Source organism: Colletotrichum scovillei, assembly GCF_011075155.1.
Source record: "Colletotrichum scovillei strain TJNH1 chromosome Unknown Contig00008, whole genome shotgun sequence".
Taxonomy (NCBI): Eukaryota; Fungi; Ascomycota; class Sordariomycetes; order Glomerellales; family Glomerellaceae; genus Colletotrichum; species Colletotrichum scovillei.
This window is the reverse complement of record NW_023336266.1, coordinates 340,063-358,952: the sequence shown is the minus strand read 5'-3', so window position 1 is coordinate 358,952 and position 18,890 is coordinate 340,063. Positions and strand designations below refer to the sequence as shown.

The window sequence follows — 18,890 nt, the reverse complement described above, 5'->3', positions numbered from 1 at the left end:
CCGCAGATTCAAGCTAAGACGACGAGACCGAGACAATTGCAGTCGAGAAAGTAGTAGGCGCCGCTGTTATTTCCGTAGCAGTGACAGAAGTCGTCGTAGCTACGCAGTTCGGATTTTCTTTAGGCCCAACTTTGAGAGTGACAGTCTGGCACCCATCCAGAGGCTGAGTTCCGTGACGCAGGAGTCCAGTCGTGCTATCGCAAACATAAAGCGCAGACTTGCCGTTGGATTCGCACCCCAAAACACCATCTGTCGCTGTGCATCCGAGGAAAGAAAAGGCGCCAGTCACACGGCTCGACGCGTACACGTAGATCAAGCTGTTGGTGTTGATATGCACAGAGAGGAACCTCCAAGAGGAGTTGAACCAGGTCTGAACCTGAGTACCGTTGGTGATGGAGAAGTTCAACGGGGTTTGAGATCCGCTCAGGTCGATCGAAGCAAAGTCAGCGTAGAGATACAGGTTGTAAGGACCTTCGCCGGAAGCAAGGGTTGCTTCGATGCTGACTGGTGTCGAAGTCGCGGCGCATGGCTCCGGCAAGCTAACGGAAGATGTCGTTGGGGCTGGAGTAGCCTCCGCCGTCGTGGGAGTTGCAGTTACCGGAGGCTTCTCCCTAGTGATGCGGAACCAGGGTGAGACTTTGTACTGCCAGTCATTGAGGTTGTTGGGATCACCGAAGGTACGGAGTGCGCGGCAGAGAATGCGGTACTCGCCAGCTGGGATATCACCCCCATGGGCGAAAACATTCTGTGGAGGAGCATAGACACCGCCACCGTTCCGCGGGTAGTTCCTTAGAGGGAAAGAGGTGATAGAGTCCGAAAGCCCCTGGGGGACTGTGATGAAGGAACCGAAGTATTTGGCCTGCCCAGGGACTGCTGGGTAGGCCCAGTCTGTCTCGTTCCAGTCGCGAGCGACATACTAGAGGTGCAGTGTTAGAGCTTCGTACCAATAAGTGAAGTGCTTGGTCTTACATCGAAGCTGATTTCTTGAGTTGACCAAAGAACGTTGAAGTACGGCTGCGGGACATCGCCACCCTCCTCAAATGTGTAGTTGTGGCCCTCCTCCATGAGACCGCCATATCCACTGAGTAGCAGGGGAACGCCTCGTTCCATCTCCCAGATATCACTGGAATACAGAGAGCCCTTGATTCCTGAAGCCTGGTTAGCTGAAACGGATGTGGACCTTGAAATGTACCCGACTCACCCATGTAGGACACTCGTACTGCTTCTCCCTGAGATCCAGCGACCACGATTGACCCTCCGTAGACTGGGAGAGTGGCAGCATCAGGTGAAGACGGCTCAGTGAAAGTGATAGAGACAGATCCACTTTCACCGGGACCCAAGGTCAGGTCGGCGGGGGAAATCACGACCGTGGCAGTATTCCCGTCCCCGGAGACGTATGGAGGTGAAACGGATACCCAGGCAGTCCCGGCACTCTTAGTGAGGGCAGTAATGCCGGCTTCATGAGAGAACTGGTATGTCACAGACTCGTCCCCAGAGTTAATGATCTGCACGCTTTGAGTACCCTGGAAATGCTCTGTGTCGTTGAGGTTGAGCACCGCTGGGCTCACGAGGGTCGAGTAGCCCACAACTTTGAAGGCATCAACCAAACCTGCTCCCTGATGAATCACGGAGCTAGGAGTATAGATGTTATATAAGCATTTGTGCTCCTAAAAAAGAAGAGATAGAAAGCGATCACTCACGCGAGGTTGTCAGTGCCGTCGTAATGACGAATTGGTTTGCCGCTAGCAACGATGACTTCATGAGCCAGCTTGGCACCGCCATCCCCGAGGGCAGCTCGTCCACCACGGGATGAGAAGAACAGGGCGGCAACGCCAGATATCTACTGGGCATCAGTCAAACCTCGAGCTCGCATGAATTTTATCGAGACAATACTCACATAGGGAGTAGCCATGCTAGTACCTGAAAGTGTTGCCCAACTACCTGAGCCTATCGGGAAGGTAGAGAATATCGAGCCACCTCTAAAGTGTCAATCGCATAATCCCTAAGGTCGGTCGGGAAACCTACCAGGTGCGGAAATCTGGGGAACCATGCGTGCGTCCAAGGTCGGACCCCAAGATGTGAACTGGTCGATTCTCCCTCCTGCGAAAGAAGGACGATCAATCGCAGCAGGTTTGTTGTCATTGACAAACTCGAAGGTCACAGTGTAGTTCCTTTCATGTTGGCTGACGAGCCAGTCTCCGTCCTCGTAGGTGATCAAGCTGTCTGGTAGTGGTTGTCAAAAATCTCGTGCGTCACGCGAGAGATCTCAAACTTACACCCTTTGGCTTGCCGCTCAGCATCGTATCGAACACGACCAGGGATCTCCCAATCGGAGCCGTTATAGTTGTAAATTAGGACCCAGTCGACCTTTTCCATTAAACCGCTATCGGTTCTTTGCCATCCACAATCCGCCCGGCTGGAGTTCTATGTTAGAAAGGTTCAGGGCAACTGGCAGTCATTTGAACTTACGGCAGGACCAAAACATTGGTGTCAGGAATAGTAAAGTCGATACCACACTGATCAGCGTGGTCCCGAGGATTGGGGGCCCACGAAGCTGGGGCCGTTCCGTTAAGAGACCACTGAACCCCGTTGTCGGCAAGGTAGATCTGAAAACATGTATGAGCTGCAAGCCAATCGAAAAGATACAACAACTGCAGTTGCTAGGGTATCAAATACGAACAAAATCACGAGTTTCGCCACTACTGGAACGCGCGGTTGCCGTCCATGCAACGAGCTCATCATGCTCTACACTTCCAACGGCAGTGCTACCAATGCCATTGCCGCCGCTGCTAGTATACCAGGGGCCATCTATTGACGCCAATCAGTCAGAAATGACTTTGCATGGACTGAGGAGGACTCACTGCTTTCACCAGCGTTTCCGGCGGCGATCGAGACAAAGGTTCCGGCAGCTTGGATGGCGGTTGCCACCACCGCAAGAGGGGTGTCAACAAATCCTCTGTTAGAACCAAGCGAGGCACTGACTATGTCTGCGCCCTCCTCGTGAGCTCGGAGGAAGCCCGCAACAATTACATCCTCGTAAGTGCTACCCCCACACCCAAATACTTTGTAGGCACAAAGACGAGCCGAGGGTGCAACGCCAGGCACGAATTCGTTGCTGCTAGCAATGATGCCAGCAACGTGTGTGCCATGGCCATTGCAGTCAATGGGGTCCTCGTCTGGGAGGTAGACGTCTCCGGGTTCGTAGTTGTCGCCAACAAAATCGTAGCCACTCTCGACCTTGAACCCAGAGCCGAACCCGCCACCGAGAGCGGGGTGATTGTAGTCAATGCCGGAGTCAACAATCGCAACTATCACACCTTCGCCGAGATGGCCGTCGGCATGCGCAAGAGCGACGTTGGTGTCATTGTGAGGGTTCCAAGTGGGGAACTCTGTCTGTACAACCGCTTCAGTCGTGATGGGAAGTGAGAAAAGTGCAGCAGACCATATCTTCTCGACTTCCGGCAGAGCTTGAATATCGGCTACGGTCTCAGAGGTATCGTTCTTCAAGTCAAAGGAAGCACCGTGGAACAGCTGCGATTTGAAGCTCACTGCTGGGAAAGCATCTTTGCCGGCATCCTGGAGGGCGGTAAAGAAGCCGGCAGTGTCCTGTTGTTGTGCCAGAGAAATTAATTTCTTTCGTAAAACAGATCCAGGGACTGAGAGAGTCATACAAGATCTCCGTCACGCTTTCTGAACTTAGCTGAGCCGGAGGAGGAGAACTTGACGATGTATCGGCCGCTTTCAATAGTGATTGGAGAAATGGGTCCAAGAATTGCTTCAGGGTCATCTGGAGACGTCTGACCTAGGACTTCTCCACAGAAGACGAAGGAGGCCAAAGCCAAGAGAGACTTGATTCCCATGATGAAGTGTAACGTCTGACAACGATTACTCAGGACTCAGGGCAAGTCTTGATTGACGAGAGGGACAAGGCAGCATTGAGCCTTAGCCGGTGGGATAGTGCAACATGAATGACCAACGATGCAGGCTCTTCTCACCTTATGTACTACGGAAGCCAACGGCGTAGACACTCAGGTAGGGGATATTACCAAAATTCCCAATGCTCCTCGTCCCGCCTGGCGCAGAGTATCTTGCCAACTGAATCAAGCGGAATGCAGGGATTCAGTTGTACTGAGTTGCATTCGGGTGGATCGAGCAAGATGGGAATGATTAGATTAGATGCCAGCTTCCTGCTCGGTGATAGTCGGTGGTCACCTTGTTTCTACCGAGGTGACATCCGTAGTCGGATCTTGGCATATCTTCGCGAATCGAATTCTTTGAAACGGATCACGGAACTGGCGCAGTAGAAGGCGAGACTTTTCCAGCTCGGGTATCGCGCCGAGCATAATGGCGGTAATGACTTCTTACCCCTGTCATGACGCAGGAGTAAAAGCCATCATGAACTGAATGTGGAAGCATTACACTACCACTGTGCGTTCCAATGAGGATTTTGCTCCGGCATCTCATACAGGTCCCGGCCTGTTTGCTAAAGTCAAGGTGGAAGATTCGGAACGAAGCCTAATTGGGATCCTTGTTGAAGATCCGAAGTCGGCCGCCTATTGACGTGAAATCCGTTACGAGATGGAAGGTTTGCGGGTAAAATCAGGAACAGATGGCTGATTGTCATTCATCGGAAGTTAACTCTGGCTGACAGGCCGCTGAAATGACTAAAGTCTTACACAACATTCACCTTAAAAGGTCCCAAGCGAAAAGCCGAGCCTTCAAATATGGCAACGCGCAGAGCCCTGCCTTGATTCGTTCTGACATGCCTGTCTTGTCGTATAGAGTTATTCCCGAGCGGTGCCAAGCATGCAATATTGGGCAAAGACCCTGCATGGCGTGGTAGGTGAGGTGATGAGGGGTAATTCCCTCGCCAGGGATTTAGGAACAAAGTTAGGCGGCCAAGACACTTCGTCCGCTTGATTGCAACGGAACCGAGTACAACATGTGTCCGCAAATTTTGATCCCTGAAGCCGCAGGACAATGACTCCCAATGTGTCCGCAAATTTTGATCCCTGAAGCCGCAGGACAATGACTCCCAACACACCTTCCTGAAAGAGGTGCATCTAATTGAACGTTGGAAATGGGATTGGACGCTGGTTGCCCTCGACTTACTACTGCGCTATAAGAGCAGCATGTCAGGCTTGGTCCCAGCAAAGCTCACAACCCGGTATAACGTGCTGAATTTCAGAGCGAGCAGCAAGGGACAAGCAAAAAAGGATTTTCTTGATATTGGCTGCTATACTATCCGAAAATTTCGACTTTTATTGAGACTGCAACTTGGAAGGTTAAGAGGCCAAGATCGAGGTCATAGCATGAAGCTTCAGAGATGATTGATGCATCTAGTATATAACGAGTTCATCTCCCTGAGTTTTGCAAGAAAGTGGTACACTTGGAGCGATCGTCTAGTTGATGACGGCTTCCTGCCGTTGGAAGATAATCAATAGCAGCAACCTCACATGTTAGAGTATTTGTAGGGCCCCAAAAGGAAACAAGTTCGGCGATAAGATTGTGGGGATGGGCGAGATCAAAACTCGATCATTTGATTTAGCGGTTTGAATCACGACTTATTGAGCAGATTGCAGCAGAACATTTCAAACCACATGATCGTATACTTCGAAGAGGCGGTTTGACAATCTACATCTGGGTCGAAAGAGTTCGCGTTGAGTTGCATCTCCCTAATAAATGTGGCCAGTACAATCACCATTCCCGATCACGTCACCAATGAAAGCCGCGTCTCCCTAACAACTTCTTGAGAGAACCAAAGGGGAGTACCGACGATGGAAAAAGAAAATGTTTCTCTTGCATTAAACAATGATCGAGGGTTCGGTGCTGTCTAATTTGCCGCATCCTCTGGAGTTGATCTCATCGTTACAACAAACAAATCGTTGAAACTCTAGTCAGCGGTGGGGCGGAATTGAGGCCAATTGAGCACCCGATCAGTCATTAATACACCGGACCTCTCAGGTTGATCCGCATTTCGCCTTTCCTCAAATGCAGCTCGCCAACCCTCCTTTAGACTAGGAGGCTTATTGACCAATTTGTCCAAATTGACACTTCAAACACTCCAAATTTCTGCATGACCTTATTGCATGTTCTCTGCCACATCTCCCAGGCCACCTGTATTTTCGCGATGTCTTCACCAGCAACAACGCCTCCTCCGAAGGACCCAAACTCCGAGAGAAACTTCAGATTCCTTCAAAGTGGTACACCATGCGAGTGGGCTGAGTCTTATCGTCCAGGAGGGTTTCATCCGGTCCACTTTGGCGACGTCTTCAAAGGCCGTTACGAGATTCTTCGTAAGCTTGGGAACGGTTCCTTTGGCACGGTTTGGCTGGCATTCGATTCGTCGTAAGTCTTCAATTGTATCCATATCTCCAATGTTTCTATTTTCAAGCCGACGTTGATATCCTATCCAGCTATAACCGCTACGTTGCTCTGAAGATCGAAGCAGCCAAGCGAAAGGATCCAACTGAAGTAAAGATATATCGCATTCTGGCCAATAAGGTATCAAATGACCAAAGCTCGAAGTTCGTCGTGGGTCTTTTGGACTACTTCTATCACGACGGTCCCAACGGTAATCACCTTTGCCTGGTACTTGAACCTATGGGTCCGAGCCTGTCATCGGTCCTCAACGCCCCGGTCGAGATATATGATCCCCGGAATCCTCCGGTACGACGCTTTAGAAGTGATAAAACAAAAAGTATTCTGCGGCATGTGCTTTCTGGCCTCAACTTCCTTCACAGCAATGGAATTGTGCACGGCGACCTTCAATCAGGCAACATCCTGTTCGCTTTACAAGATCTTAATCTTTTAGATCGCCAGATTCTCAAGCAAGATGAAAATGACGCCTCAAAGATAGACATGTTGCGGCGTATTGATGGCAAGCTCGACAGGTGGGCCCCGAAATATCTGGCCGTCTCGGATCCCTTGTCATATTACATGCTTGAGGGGCAAAATCAGGTGGCAAAGCTCTCGGATCTAGGTGGAGGTAGGCGCATATGAGCCTCTATAACTATTCAAGTTAACATGGATCCAGCTTTTTGCATTGATGATCCGCCGCTGTCTGTTCTGACTCCAGCCTCCCTTCGAGCACCAGAGGTGATCCTCAACGAAGCTATCGGAACGGGCATTGACATCTGGAGTTTTGGTTGTATCGTATACGAGCTCGTCACAGGCGCCGCACTGTTTCAACTTCCTCCTTTCGGCCTTAGCGATACCGAGAAGAAAGATGAACAGCTGATACAGCTGACCGACATCATTGGACCACTCCCACGGACTCTTGCAGCGAAATGGTCTAATGCAAAGAAATACTACGATTCTAGCGGAGAAAGACTCGATACAGTCCCAACGGATATCATAGACGGGTTCACTGAAGACAGCATTTCTGATTCTCGTTCGATAGATGGCAGCTCTGATGGAGTCGAAGACGCGGATAGGTCACGACTCGACTTAGGTGAGCGCGTACCGCCGCAAGTCCATGAATCTCTCGAAAAGCTAGTAAAGGTCCATAAGGCATCCTATGTGGGCGAGGAGGAGGAAGAGCAGATCGTGTCATTTTTGAGGGCCATTTTCCGTTACGATCCTTTGCATCGCCCATCCGCAGGAGCATTGCTCGATTTCTCTTGGTTGAATACTTGAGGTAAAACATAAATACATGTATGCAACGAATTCATAACAAGTAGATCTATCCTCGACATTTAATGCTACAATAGTGCGGCAATTCGTAATTCTTAGAGTCAGAGACTCGTCGGAATTATGGCTTTGTCGAGTTCTTCTAAGGTTGAAGTAGACAGAAAACGGTTCTTTACAGGAACAATATTCGAATGCCTGGTCATGTGTTGGAAGGGGGTAATAGATTCGGCCTTGCTTTTCGTCCATCATGAGGCGATCTGAATGGCTAATGCCTCTTACAGCACGATGCAGAACCACTGGAAGATTTCTTGGCCGTCACGTATTAGTCTTCTCGGAGCTCCGAGCATTAATGAAGAAATAAGGACCTTATCCCATCGGGACAGATCATGGGATCCCGCGGAAGATTGAGCAGATCGTTACCTCGTGAGAATTTCTAAACACGGACCGGTGACTTTCCAGCCTAAATGAAGCTGAAGCGTCATTGATCATCTAATCCTTACTGATTGACTCAGGTATTGACTAATACCGCACGGTTGAGCTCATCCTATTCCTCTGACAGTTTTTGCACATGCGGAGAAAGATGCAGCCTGCCATTCGATCTGACAGAACTCATCTCATCATAATGGGCACATTTTTTGATGCCTTCCTTAACTTGCGGGCAGCTCGGATCACGGCAGAGCATCAAGTAAGTTCCATGGTCGTGGGATAGATCTCGAGCAAGGATACACCTGGCTGGAAAAGTAAGGTTCATAGAAGAGGCTCAGCCCACCCGGTAAAACCTGCTCAACACTCATTTTACTTGAGACAACTTTAATCCTAGCTTGTCGCTAACAAAGACACGGCAACTAGTTTCCGCGGCAAAAAAGCTCCTAGCCCGTCAGGTAAATAGTTCGCGGATAATCGGGCAACTTGCAACGTCGAGACCAATTACTCAAGACGTCGTGAGAGAACTGTGAAGAGAAGCTCGGATGATGATCTGGCCGAACGCCCGGATCGGGCGTCTAAGCAAGTAAGTAGGGACGCGCAACACATCTCAGTCTGGACTTTTCAGCACCTAAGTCAAAGCCTGAGATCGATGAGGTGGTGGAATCCTTCATGGACAGTAAACGGTTCAGCTCAACAGTTTTAACTCTAATCCATCTCAAAAATGAGACTGAAAGGATCGCTTGTCGATGGCCTGGAATAAGCGCTGTCTCAGAAAGCCCAAAGAGGAAGCCCACACGAGACAGGAGACCATCACTCACGAGCTCCTGTAGTGTGGTGTCAGAGCTGTTCGGCACGAGCCAACCGCCCAAGTCAGTTAGCCCAGGCCGCCTGTTCCCTTAAGCTCCAATCCTTCAACCGCTGGCCTCGGCCTCCGCAGATGCTTTCCCCGCGGCGACAGTGATCTGCGACAAAAGCTTCGCATTACTCCTCGTTTTCCATGGAAATTTGAAGCAATGGAGGCGGTGCTAAATGAATCGGCACAAACCTGCCGGCGGCCCAAGCAGGACACCAAATGCTTGGTTTGCTGATCATACAACCTACCCATATTGCTCGATACGTACTGAATCTCCAAGCGAGGTCTTCGTCTAAAGTGTTACAGGATATTCCGCTTACAGCCGAATCCGAACTTGGGTTGTCCGTACAGACTTTCCAAGCGAAGGGATGGCAGCACTTACATGACACCAGACGAACACAAATCCGCGATGGCTGTGTAGAATGCACATCATTTTCCCACGGACCTGTAGACATTATCTTGATTATTTTGACAGCCTTCGGTTCCGCCGGCACGATGTGTAGGTGATTGAGCTGACAGACCGGGGGTGTGGGGGGCGTCAGGCCAGCACACCTCGATATGTGGCTGATTGCATTGCTCATATCTGTCCATCGATTCTATACCGACGGATTCTATAAAGCATAGGATATTCCCATGAATAATTTGGGCCTTGAAACCATCATCTCACCATCAGCAGCCAGATTGCTTCATTGCGCCGGACGCTTTCCTTTCTTTTCACTTCAGCTTCATCTTTCTAGATATTTGATATCTCACATTTCCACTTCACCCAGTCTCCAAGGCTCTCACATTCACTCCAACGACAATGAAGCCCATCTCAGTTCTCTTCCTGGCTGGCCTCGCCGCCGCAGCTATTACAGACGCGGGTCCCATCGCTACCCGCGACGAGATTGCCAGAGACCTTGAGGCCATCACGGAAAGCCCTGCTCTTGTTGACAGAGACGAACAAGATTCAACTTTACATCCATTTGCGATTGAAGATAGAGCAGAGGAGGATGATGAGAATGATCTCACCACCCGTGACATTGAGGAGGCTGCCACTTTTGGCGAGCTCATAGCACGTCAGGCCAACAATACTGCTGGTAGGAACTTGACAGTGCCACATTTATTATCATCAGGCTAATCAAATGGCAGGAGGCGGCAAGAAGAATGACGGGAAGAACAACAACGACGGCAAGAAGAACAACAACAATTGTCAAGGATGCGCCAAGGGAAAGAAGAGGGGCAAAGACGCAAAGGGCAAAGCATGCAGATGCAAGAACACCGGAAAGAAGAACAACAACGCCAACAAGAACAACGGCAAGAAGAACAACGGTGCTGGTGGCAACAAAAATAACGGTACGGCCGCGGACAACGGAAAGGGGAAGAACAACGATGGGAAGAAGAACAACGGCAAGGACAATAACGACGGCAAGAAGAACAACAACGGCAAGGCGAATGGAAATGCCAACGCCGGCGCCAATGCCGGCACCAACAGCAATAACAACGATAAGGATGGAAAGAAGAACAATGGAAACGCGAATGCCGACAAGAACAAGGGAAAGGATAACGGCAAGGGAAACCAGGCTGGAAACAAGAACAATGGTACAGCGGTTGACGACGGCAAGAAGAAGAACGGAGGTAACGGCAAAGAAACTGGCAAGAAAGCCAACTTGTCCACGGGTGCGGGAGTTGCCGCCGCTGAAGCTGCCTAGGCGGTTGATGTCTTATCTTGAGCTTCTAGGACGAGTAAGGTCACTGGCTTAGATGGCATGTCAGGCAAACATTAGTGGCAGATACAGCATCGATGCAATCTGATTAAATTATAGATGACGATGCGTGTTCTTGGAGACCAAATAATGATTTACAACCTAATTGTGCCAAGTGATGGAAGTACCGGTACTGATCGCGTCTATCTTCTATAGATATTTTCCAGAGGACCCAAACGGGTTCGATATCCTGTATTGGACGGACATTTGAGATGATTTCCAAGACATGATGAATCAAAGACTCAAAATTCGTCGTAGTTGGATCACGTGCACCAGTTCGAGATGGTATACCAGGCCTACAATGATCTCCAGGGGTCACTCAAAGTTCGGATGGTTTGCAGGACCTATTTTTGGGCTTGGCGTGCTTTCTGAATCAGGCCTTAAAGTTTACCAGGCGCCTTTATTTCGAGATCGCTCGGCGAAAAACGGCCGTTCCGGGCGACTAGAAACGACACTGGAGCGCGAGTCGTGTTTCCCAAACACACAGAAACGTCGCGTTGAACCTTGTGTGCATCAGCAACACGGTCTTCAAGGGGTTTATGCAAAACACCGAGGCCGATCCAATGTTTAAGAATACTATAAAGTCTCACGAACTTCGCCAACGGCTGAGAAAGAGTTGTCTTTACCCAAAACAAACTACTTACGTCGCAGCTAAACGATAGTAATCATGAAGTTTTTCTCTACACTTGTGATCGCTGTATCTCTCTTCGAGGCTAGCGCACTCCCCGTTGAGTCAACGTAAGTCTGGCGAAAGCTCTGGGTAGATTATATTTGTGCTAATTCTATGCCTAGTGGGGTTGAGAGTGCTAGTCGCGTCAAGAACGCAGCCAAAGTCCCGCCGTTTACCGGCGGAGTCGCGTTCCCAAAAAGACAGAGCGACAAAGACACAATAATTAGAGAAAGAGGCAGAAAGGTTCAGAACCCGGCGACGATACCTCCCTTCACCGGAAGCCCCGCATTCCCTGGGAAATGATGGTGCGCACCTCTGTACGTAGACTTTTACAAAAGCAACCTAATACGTAGGGAATAAAGGAGAAGTCTCGGATCAAGATACAAGTTTCATCAAGGCCTTCTAGTAAGATATTCGGGCAGCGAGGCTTGGCACGATGTCTACTCGAGGCTACGTGTATGCAGAAAGCAGAGACATGGTCCAGCCAACTAGTATGATACTGAGCTTCTAGAGTGGAAAGTTTTGCGACAACGTTTCAACTTGAAGTAGGGAACATCCACGCCATATATCAAAACCGAGCTGTACAGATCTAGAGGGCCTGTTTGAAGAGCTTTCCAGCTCTTACTATTTACTTAGATGAGGCTTTCTATGGACTATGAGAGAAAAGGGTGTCTAAAACTGGGCCATATCTCCCTATCTACGAGTGATGAGATGGAAAGATTCGTTCAATAACATCAAAGATGAGTCCGGCTCCAGTCTAATTCACACAATGACACAGTGCTGTTGACGCCTCATTTCATTTCCACATGGCACTGGTTATCAAGCAGGCTACACAATCACCGTAGCACACAGAAAGTTTGCATGGTGTTCATGTATTTTTAATATCAGAAGGCTAGAAATCAAGCGTGTATGATTGAGACTTTCGGATTGCTTCATTCACTTGAATCTACATCGCTTTACAGGTCTTATGACTTTGTGTATCTTAGTCAATGGATATATTTCTTGCTAGCAGCCTAAGTATGTCGTTTTCTTGTCATTCTTTTTCCCAAAGTACCTAGTATGAAAACACCGTGTCTGAATTATTGATGATTGGCTAGATAAGATGGTATCATATTTGGCGTCGGTGTATGATCATCTAGCTCTTCATCAAAGGCACTCGTTGTAGCCGTGCTCCGATCATTCCATGAACCATTGTCGGAACCAGCATTGCTAGATTCAATTGACAGAGCTCTATCCCCACGATACATGCTTGACGTTAGATTTTCCGGGATCGTATGGTCCTCTTTGGTGAACGTGACGAAGCTTGTGGGAGATTCTGGCATTTGGAGGTGACCCTATAGGAGAGGTTACTAAGATATCTCTGCAAGAACGAGAGGAAACTTACCTGGAAGACCTTGGACTCCTGTGACTAATAAGTCTTACTCGTAGTACCTAAGGTAGGAAACGCTCTCAAAGCTTTTCAAATCATCTTTCACCGAAGATTGAATGATTGACAATTCCGTAGAATTTATGTCTATGAGAGTCTTTTTAGGCTCGAGAACAAGCAATTCTTTCAGCATCAGGCAGACGAATCCTCCACAAAGCGCCAAACTTATCATTCTTTCGACCCACTGAGCCCTGAATAGGTTGTTAGATTTCCCGAACCCGTAATTTCTTGAAAGTCCAGATGTGTTTTATCACCTTATGCACAGCTTGGTGAAGCTGGACTTTCTTACCCTTGCCAGACATATGCGAGGTTATGAAGTAACTATTATCAGGTTCTTCTACGTCATTCTCATCATTTGACCAGCGATTGAGATTGTGATCTCTCTGGAAGTTCTCGACGTTTTCAGATTCTAGTAAATACCAGATGCAAAATCCGAAAACAACGCACCCGAGTGACCAGATGCCATAGTTGGGCGAAATGGGGCTGCCAAAGTCGATTTTCAAGGCTGGGTAGGTTTCAGTATAGCCGTCGACTCTCATGATTCGGGACTTCGTTGGGCTCGAGTGACATCGTGTCAATCTCAAATCAGCAGCAACGAGGTGGTTCCGATCTTCTGCGTGGGTCAACAACCACAATATATTAGTCGCCCTCCCCAATCCTTGACCCCGCGTCTCTTCTAGACCCGACGCCCTTTCTTCTCTCTGCAATGTCGCCAGTCCATTAAGGCGTTTAATGGCACTGCCAATACCCCGGCATTGCTTCGTCATCCACTTTGTCGTTGAGGGTTATGTCTCAACCTGTCTCCTTTTCCAGAATTGCCCCAAATTACCATTTGCCTACTCGAATACAATATATGGCTGGTTGCCATACTGGAAAGTAAGAAGTAGCTCTATAAGATGTTGTCTTTCTCTTAGTACCCTAGCGCATGATCTTTCGAGAGCTCTGAGCTCTTTGCGATAGGATTCGTGGTCCGCGCCACTTATCTCTTTGACTGCAAAATATGGCGGTCTACCTGGATTCTAGGAGCAAACAGATTAGCAAAAGATTAGAAAGATACATTATAGGTAAGTCAAACCCCCCACTTCCTGGCACCCCCCTGTTTCTGGCACCCACAAAAACGATGGGATCACAACCCAACCTCCTCATTACTATTAACTATTGATCCTCAACCACACCCACTACAATACAACTGCCAGCCTCACTAGGGCATTCAGAGTCGCTGGATTCAGCCGTAATAACCTCCTTTTCACCCGCTTCGATTTGAGCCCGATGGATATCCCTGATGTTCGCAAACTTCGTGTTGGGATCGATCTGAACAGTCTTCCTCTTCCTAACTGCAGCGTTGGTAACTTGAGCCCTCAGGTGAGCCAGCTGCTGCTGGGCAGCTGCCAGTTGCCAGGCCTGCTCTGTGAAGCCTTTTTTCACCTTCCTGAACAGCAGCCGTTGAGTGCTGGTATCATTGTCGAGTTGGGTGTATAAGTGCAGTTGACCGCTGAGCTCTGCCAGCCCTGGGTGTCGACCAGACCACTGCAGAGGAAGCAGAATCCCATGGCTCAACAGGGGTAGTTTGTTGACCATTATGGCATCGCTTTTTGCCCCGACTGGTTGGTTTGGGTGTGGTGGGCTTAGCAGAAGGCTCAGGTAATACCATAGGTTCATCAGGGCTTAACCATCGCTACAGGGTGTAGACCAGTCCACTTCCAACCACTTCTGATGTTCGAGACTGATAGACCAGCAAGTCAGGCTTCTGGTAACAGTCCAGGAAGTTCCTTTTACCTATAATGGTAGAGTCGTTCCATTGAGACAAGTAACCGAGCTCCTTCCGATAGGCTGACTTAACAGGGCTGAAGACAGACTGGTCAAGTGGCTGGAGGACATGAGGAGTGTGGTGGTAAGAACAGTAAATGGATATTGTTAATATAGCAATTCCACATGAAGTCTGTCGTCGTATGACTCCATGCCCATCCACAATCAGGTCGAGCCTCGCCTCAGCCTCGGGCATAGTCTGTGGGATAAACACCTTCTCTAACCATTCAATGGCAGTTAAGTCTGTAGTCCAGCCATTATCTGTTGCTGTAAACTCCACCCATCGTATGGAACCAGATGTAATGGAAACCACTGTTGTTGGACCGTCTTCCCTTGAAAATGATAAGAGGACGAAGTGCCCTACCCAGGCTGAGATACACTCAATGATAGAGACCCATGCCCTCGACCCAGGTTGTTTCTTGCGAACAGACGTCGTCTCAGCCATGCCCAGCACTAACCCATTAGCTCCTGACCCTCGAGGATGCCAGTCTCATCCATATTATATCTGTTGGCTGGTTTGATGTCCTTGATCTCAGGGATAGCAAGGAACTTAAACCAGTTCCTAATGACCTCAGTAGATGCCCCATTAACGCGTCTAGAATCGATGGAACGACTTCTCTGAACCTTAATGATAGGGTTCCTTCTCACGACATAGATCCAGCCTTTTCCTAATGGTTTGGTATCCCCAGCAGCAGCCAGAACTCGCTCTGCGAATTCCTTCACCTGTTGGTGCGTTGGTGCGAGGCCCAGCAAGCCTGAATGCGAACCCATTGTGCCAGCTTACTCTCCTGGTCAGGAGACAGCCTCTGCCAGTCAGCAAAAGCCACTTTCCTAGTCTGACCACCTTGGAGACGTAGTTGGAGGGTTGATCGTGGTATCCCATACCAATGAGGCTCTCTTTTGACTCTTGCCGTTTGAGATGTCCTCGAGAGCCTGACAAGCTGATCTTCGGTATATTGAGGCATTAGATATAGAAGAAGGTATGTGCAAAAAATGAGCCCATTTGGACTCGAATTGAAAATGTTGTGATAAAAGGAGGTTGGGGGTGGGCATTGCGTTGTGGTGGATTTTCGCGTTTTTGTGGGTGCCAGAAACAGGGGGGTGCCGGGAAGTGGGGGGTTTGACTTATGACTCTTGAGGTGGCATACTTCTTTTTGGAGAGCTGACATTCGAGTAGCCGTTTTTGGATTTCTTCTCAGCTTTTACGTGAATGTTTGGGTACAAGAGTCAGGATATCTCTCCGTATTTGGAACCTTAGCGGGTATATCGGCGGCCGTTTTCTTGTCAACCATACCCTTTTACTTTTTTGGGAATCGAATGCGACAGGCAACATGGAAGTGGAAGTTTTCCAGGCAGTTTCTTCACTGGCACCCAGATCGGGAGGTCGGCGAATAGGCTACTGCAGTATTAAGCGCTTCATTCATTGCCCGCACCATCCTTCGTCGCTGTAGGTAGATGCTTAGGCGATACTTGGAAGGACGAAGGCAACAGGGAACTAGAGACTTCCAAGGTTATTCGCTTTGTTTCAACATATGCCTTAGGTTAACGTGACAATGTTCTATGACTTTTCCGATAACCTCGTAACTTTCAGTCCATGTAAAGCCCCCCATTGACGAACATGTGTTCTCCATTGACCCATCGGGATCGTTCTTCGCAAAGAAACGCCACAGCGTCCGCTATTTCTTCTGGCTTGCCTAGCCTTTTCGCTGCCGGCGTTGCTTCAATCGTAGGCCCTAGGACCTTCATTGCTTCCTCTCCGGCACTCAAGAACCCGTGCGTCGCAGTAGGACCAGGGGACACAGCATTGACGGTGCACCCATATTTCGGGGGAAGCTCTTTTGCCCAAACCCGGGTGAAAGAATCCACCATCCCCTTGGTCCCGGCGTAAATAGTTTGTAGAGGCGGGGCAGCGCGGGAGCTAATGGAGCAAATGTTGACAATGCGTCCACTTCCACGAGTAAGGTATGGCAGAGCCTGCTGCGTCAAGAGAAATGTTCCACGACCGTTGAGATTGACCAAAGAATCCCAGTGATCGAGCGTTTGTTCCTCAAATGGCAGGTTGATGGCAATTGCGGCGTTATTGACAAGAATGTCAATGTGACCGTACGCCTCAACGGCACCTTCTATCAACTTTTTCGGTCCGTCCACAGTGCTAATGTTGGCTTCGATCGCGATTCCCGGGGTGGAAAGTACCGCCACTGCTGCGGCTGCTTCATCAGCTAGGGAGGCGTTTGGGTAGTTTATCACGGCGTGGGCTCCTCGAGCGCTAAGCTCCTTCGCTATCGCATGCCCAATACCACTGCAACTACCGGAAACCACGGCAATCTTGCCCGCGAGACTTTGATTTGCGGCCATGAGGGTTGAGCTTGAATGAGGAAGGGTGTGGTTCCAGGCAGATTCGCAATCTGATAAGCGGACTTTGTGTAAATACTAGCAGTAGTCAATTTGGAAGTGTTGAACAGCGTCGTTTGAGACCTTCTCAAGTTGTGACACATATGAACCCCGTATCGTTCAGCCCAGAACCACGATGGTCGCGTGCCCCGGCTCGTGTCGATCCCCCGCTCCCGCCCCTCAAACCCACTGCCGACGTGGTATCGAATCCCGGCACGGAAAGTGGGGGATGGCGTGGAGTCCACTTGCCGTCCCGCCGTTCGGGTCCTTAAGCAGTACGGCAGAATAGTTGCGTCGGCCCTCCGACGTGTCTCACCTGGTATCGCCTGAAGGGGTAGTCTGAGATAGAGCTGCTCGGATACGAGTCAATGGTGAGGCCGCGGTGCAACTCACTCGAGGGTCAAAAGTTAAAGCTATTGTGAGAACGTAACAAAGCTAAGCAGCTTCTGTTCATATAAGCAAGTAATATAGTGGGGTTTGGCCTAGCACATACTCAATTCTTACATGCAAACTCATTGAAGCCTGTTTAACGCGCATTTCGTCTATCTTTTTTGGGAATAGACTAGTGTTACCCCACACACACAGCACTTAAATTTCATGCAAGAACAGTAACTCTATGATCTTCGAGGAAGATATCGAACATATCAATGTGCTAAAATGATCCCGACTACGGCCTGTCGTTAGATCAAAAGGTCCAGAATACTTAATGAGTCTTGAAGGAATCTAGACAGATCATGATACCCGGAAGTCTTTGTGCCATTGTCGTACCCTAGCCATTGGGGAGATGAATCAAAATTCCAATATGGAAGGTTATGTGGTCTGGAAACCTTTTGCTACATGATACTATCTAAGGTGTTTACACTCGGCATCAAGAGCATCATACCATCTCAAAATATGTGTTCCAATCGTTGACTCTACATCGAACTTCACACCAGTTGTTATGTGTTAACTCATTATTTTGGGTTGACATTTTTCAGAAGATGTAGCTCAGTTACTATATCCTCGACCTCATGCAGTGTAAATCACTAACGTCACATAATCCCTGTAGTAACACGCATAGATTCCCAAGACTCGAACTTCTTCCCCGTGTTAGCGGGTGTTTTTGCTCCAACCCCCGGGCGGTCCTTGGCCCAATCCTGCAGACCCGCCTTGCTCATCCCCGTGTACTTTTGCAATTCCTCCTCGGAAATCTCAACTCGGTTTCGGTCTTGCATGCGTTGATAGAGTGACCTTTTCTTCGGCGTGGATGTTGGCTTAGACTCGGAGGTTTCGTGCTTTATAAGCGGCGTTTGACTGTCGGTTTTGCTGAGTTGATCAGACATGTTTGATCAGAACGCTTGTGCGCCAAGGAGAATGGTTGTAGACAGCTCTCGATCGGACTGATCTGGTAGCAGGAGATTCGTTCGGAGTACGTGTGGGCGGGAGGCAGTCTTGATATAATATGGTTCTGAGCAAAGAACACTGGATCAACAGTCCTCGAGCGATGTGCTGGCACAAATCGTGTTTTCTTGGCGCCAAGTGGTTATTGTTTTGATCTGTTATAGAATCAAGTCGAAGACATGTATTCTATCTCTAGAGGCGTTGTTGTAGCCGATATTTATAAATGGATCTTCCAGTTGCCAAGGTGCATTGGCATAGTGAATAAAGAGCCGGTCACTTCCGTGGTGACGAATGAGGCCTTGTTGGATGACTACTTTACGGCGCAGCGGGGAGCAACGCCCGGTTGGTCACGAGTACTGAGGCACAGCTCAAGCACCTTCCTGTCCTGGACGCGAAGTGGATATGTTGGTCGCTTGCAAACACGTATTGGCTTGGTAGCCATCGCGGAGCCTCAAAGTGGAACGAGCGGGCAGTCACATGGATTCGTCGGGCAACGCGAAGTTGTTGCTAGCTCGCAGAGGAGAACGGCAACCCCGAGGAGAACGACAGCGCGCTTGCCTG

General features: G+C 49.2%; 5 protein-coding genes across 5 annotated transcripts; 2 read left to right on the top strand and 3 right to left on the bottom strand.

Moving 5' to 3' along the window:
- Window positions 1–13: 13 nt before the first annotated feature.
- Window positions 14–3,860, bottom strand: HER10_EVM0006700 (subtilase; the record flags this gene model as incomplete). Its single annotated transcript, XM_035476279.1, has 11 exons — window positions 14–916; window positions 970–1,148; window positions 1,202–1,632; window positions 1,701–1,840; window positions 1,898–1,977; window positions 2,026–2,223; window positions 2,277–2,416; window positions 2,470–2,606; window positions 2,681–2,808; window positions 2,862–3,606; window positions 3,672–3,860. The coding sequence occupies 11 exons, from the start codon at window positions 3,858–3,860 to the stop codon at window positions 14–16; spliced, it is 3,270 nt and encodes a 1,089-aa protein (XP_035330740.1).
- A 2,270-nt stretch (window positions 3,861–6,130) lies between these two features.
- On the top strand, window positions 6,131–7,638 carry HER10_EVM0003314 (serine/threonine-protein kinase SRPK3; the record flags this gene model as incomplete). Its single annotated transcript, XM_035472995.1, has 3 exons — window positions 6,131–6,348; window positions 6,417–6,988; window positions 7,037–7,638. 3 exons carry the CDS (start codon window positions 6,131–6,133, stop codon window positions 7,636–7,638), a joined length of 1,392 nt encoding a protein of 463 aa, XP_035330534.1.
- Window positions 7,639–9,713: 2,075 nt separating this feature from the next.
- On the top strand, window positions 9,714–10,602 carry HER10_EVM0003181 (uncharacterized protein; the record flags this gene model as incomplete). The annotated part of the gene is made up of 2 exons (XM_035472865.1): window positions 9,714–9,990; window positions 10,043–10,602. The coding sequence occupies 2 exons, from the start codon at window positions 9,714–9,716 to the stop codon at window positions 10,600–10,602; spliced, it is 837 nt and encodes a 278-aa protein (XP_035330528.1).
- A 5,543-nt stretch (window positions 10,603–16,145) lies between these two features.
- Window positions 16,146–16,913, bottom strand: HER10_EVM0005371 (3-oxoacyl-(acyl-carrier protein) reductase; the record flags this gene model as incomplete). Its single annotated transcript, XM_035474992.1, has 1 exon — window positions 16,146–16,913. One exon carries the CDS (start codon window positions 16,911–16,913, stop codon window positions 16,146–16,148), a length of 768 nt encoding a protein of 255 aa, XP_035330666.1.
- Window positions 16,914–17,980: 1,067 nt separating this feature from the next.
- Window positions 17,981–18,519, bottom strand: HER10_EVM0005380 (uncharacterized protein; the record flags this gene model as incomplete). The annotated part of the gene is made up of 1 exon (XM_035475001.1): window positions 17,981–18,519. Exon 1 carries the CDS (start codon window positions 18,269–18,271, stop codon window positions 17,981–17,983), a length of 291 nt encoding a protein of 96 aa, XP_035330667.1. The 5' UTR covers window positions 18,272–18,519.
- Between the last annotated feature and the right edge of the window lie 371 nt (window positions 18,520–18,890).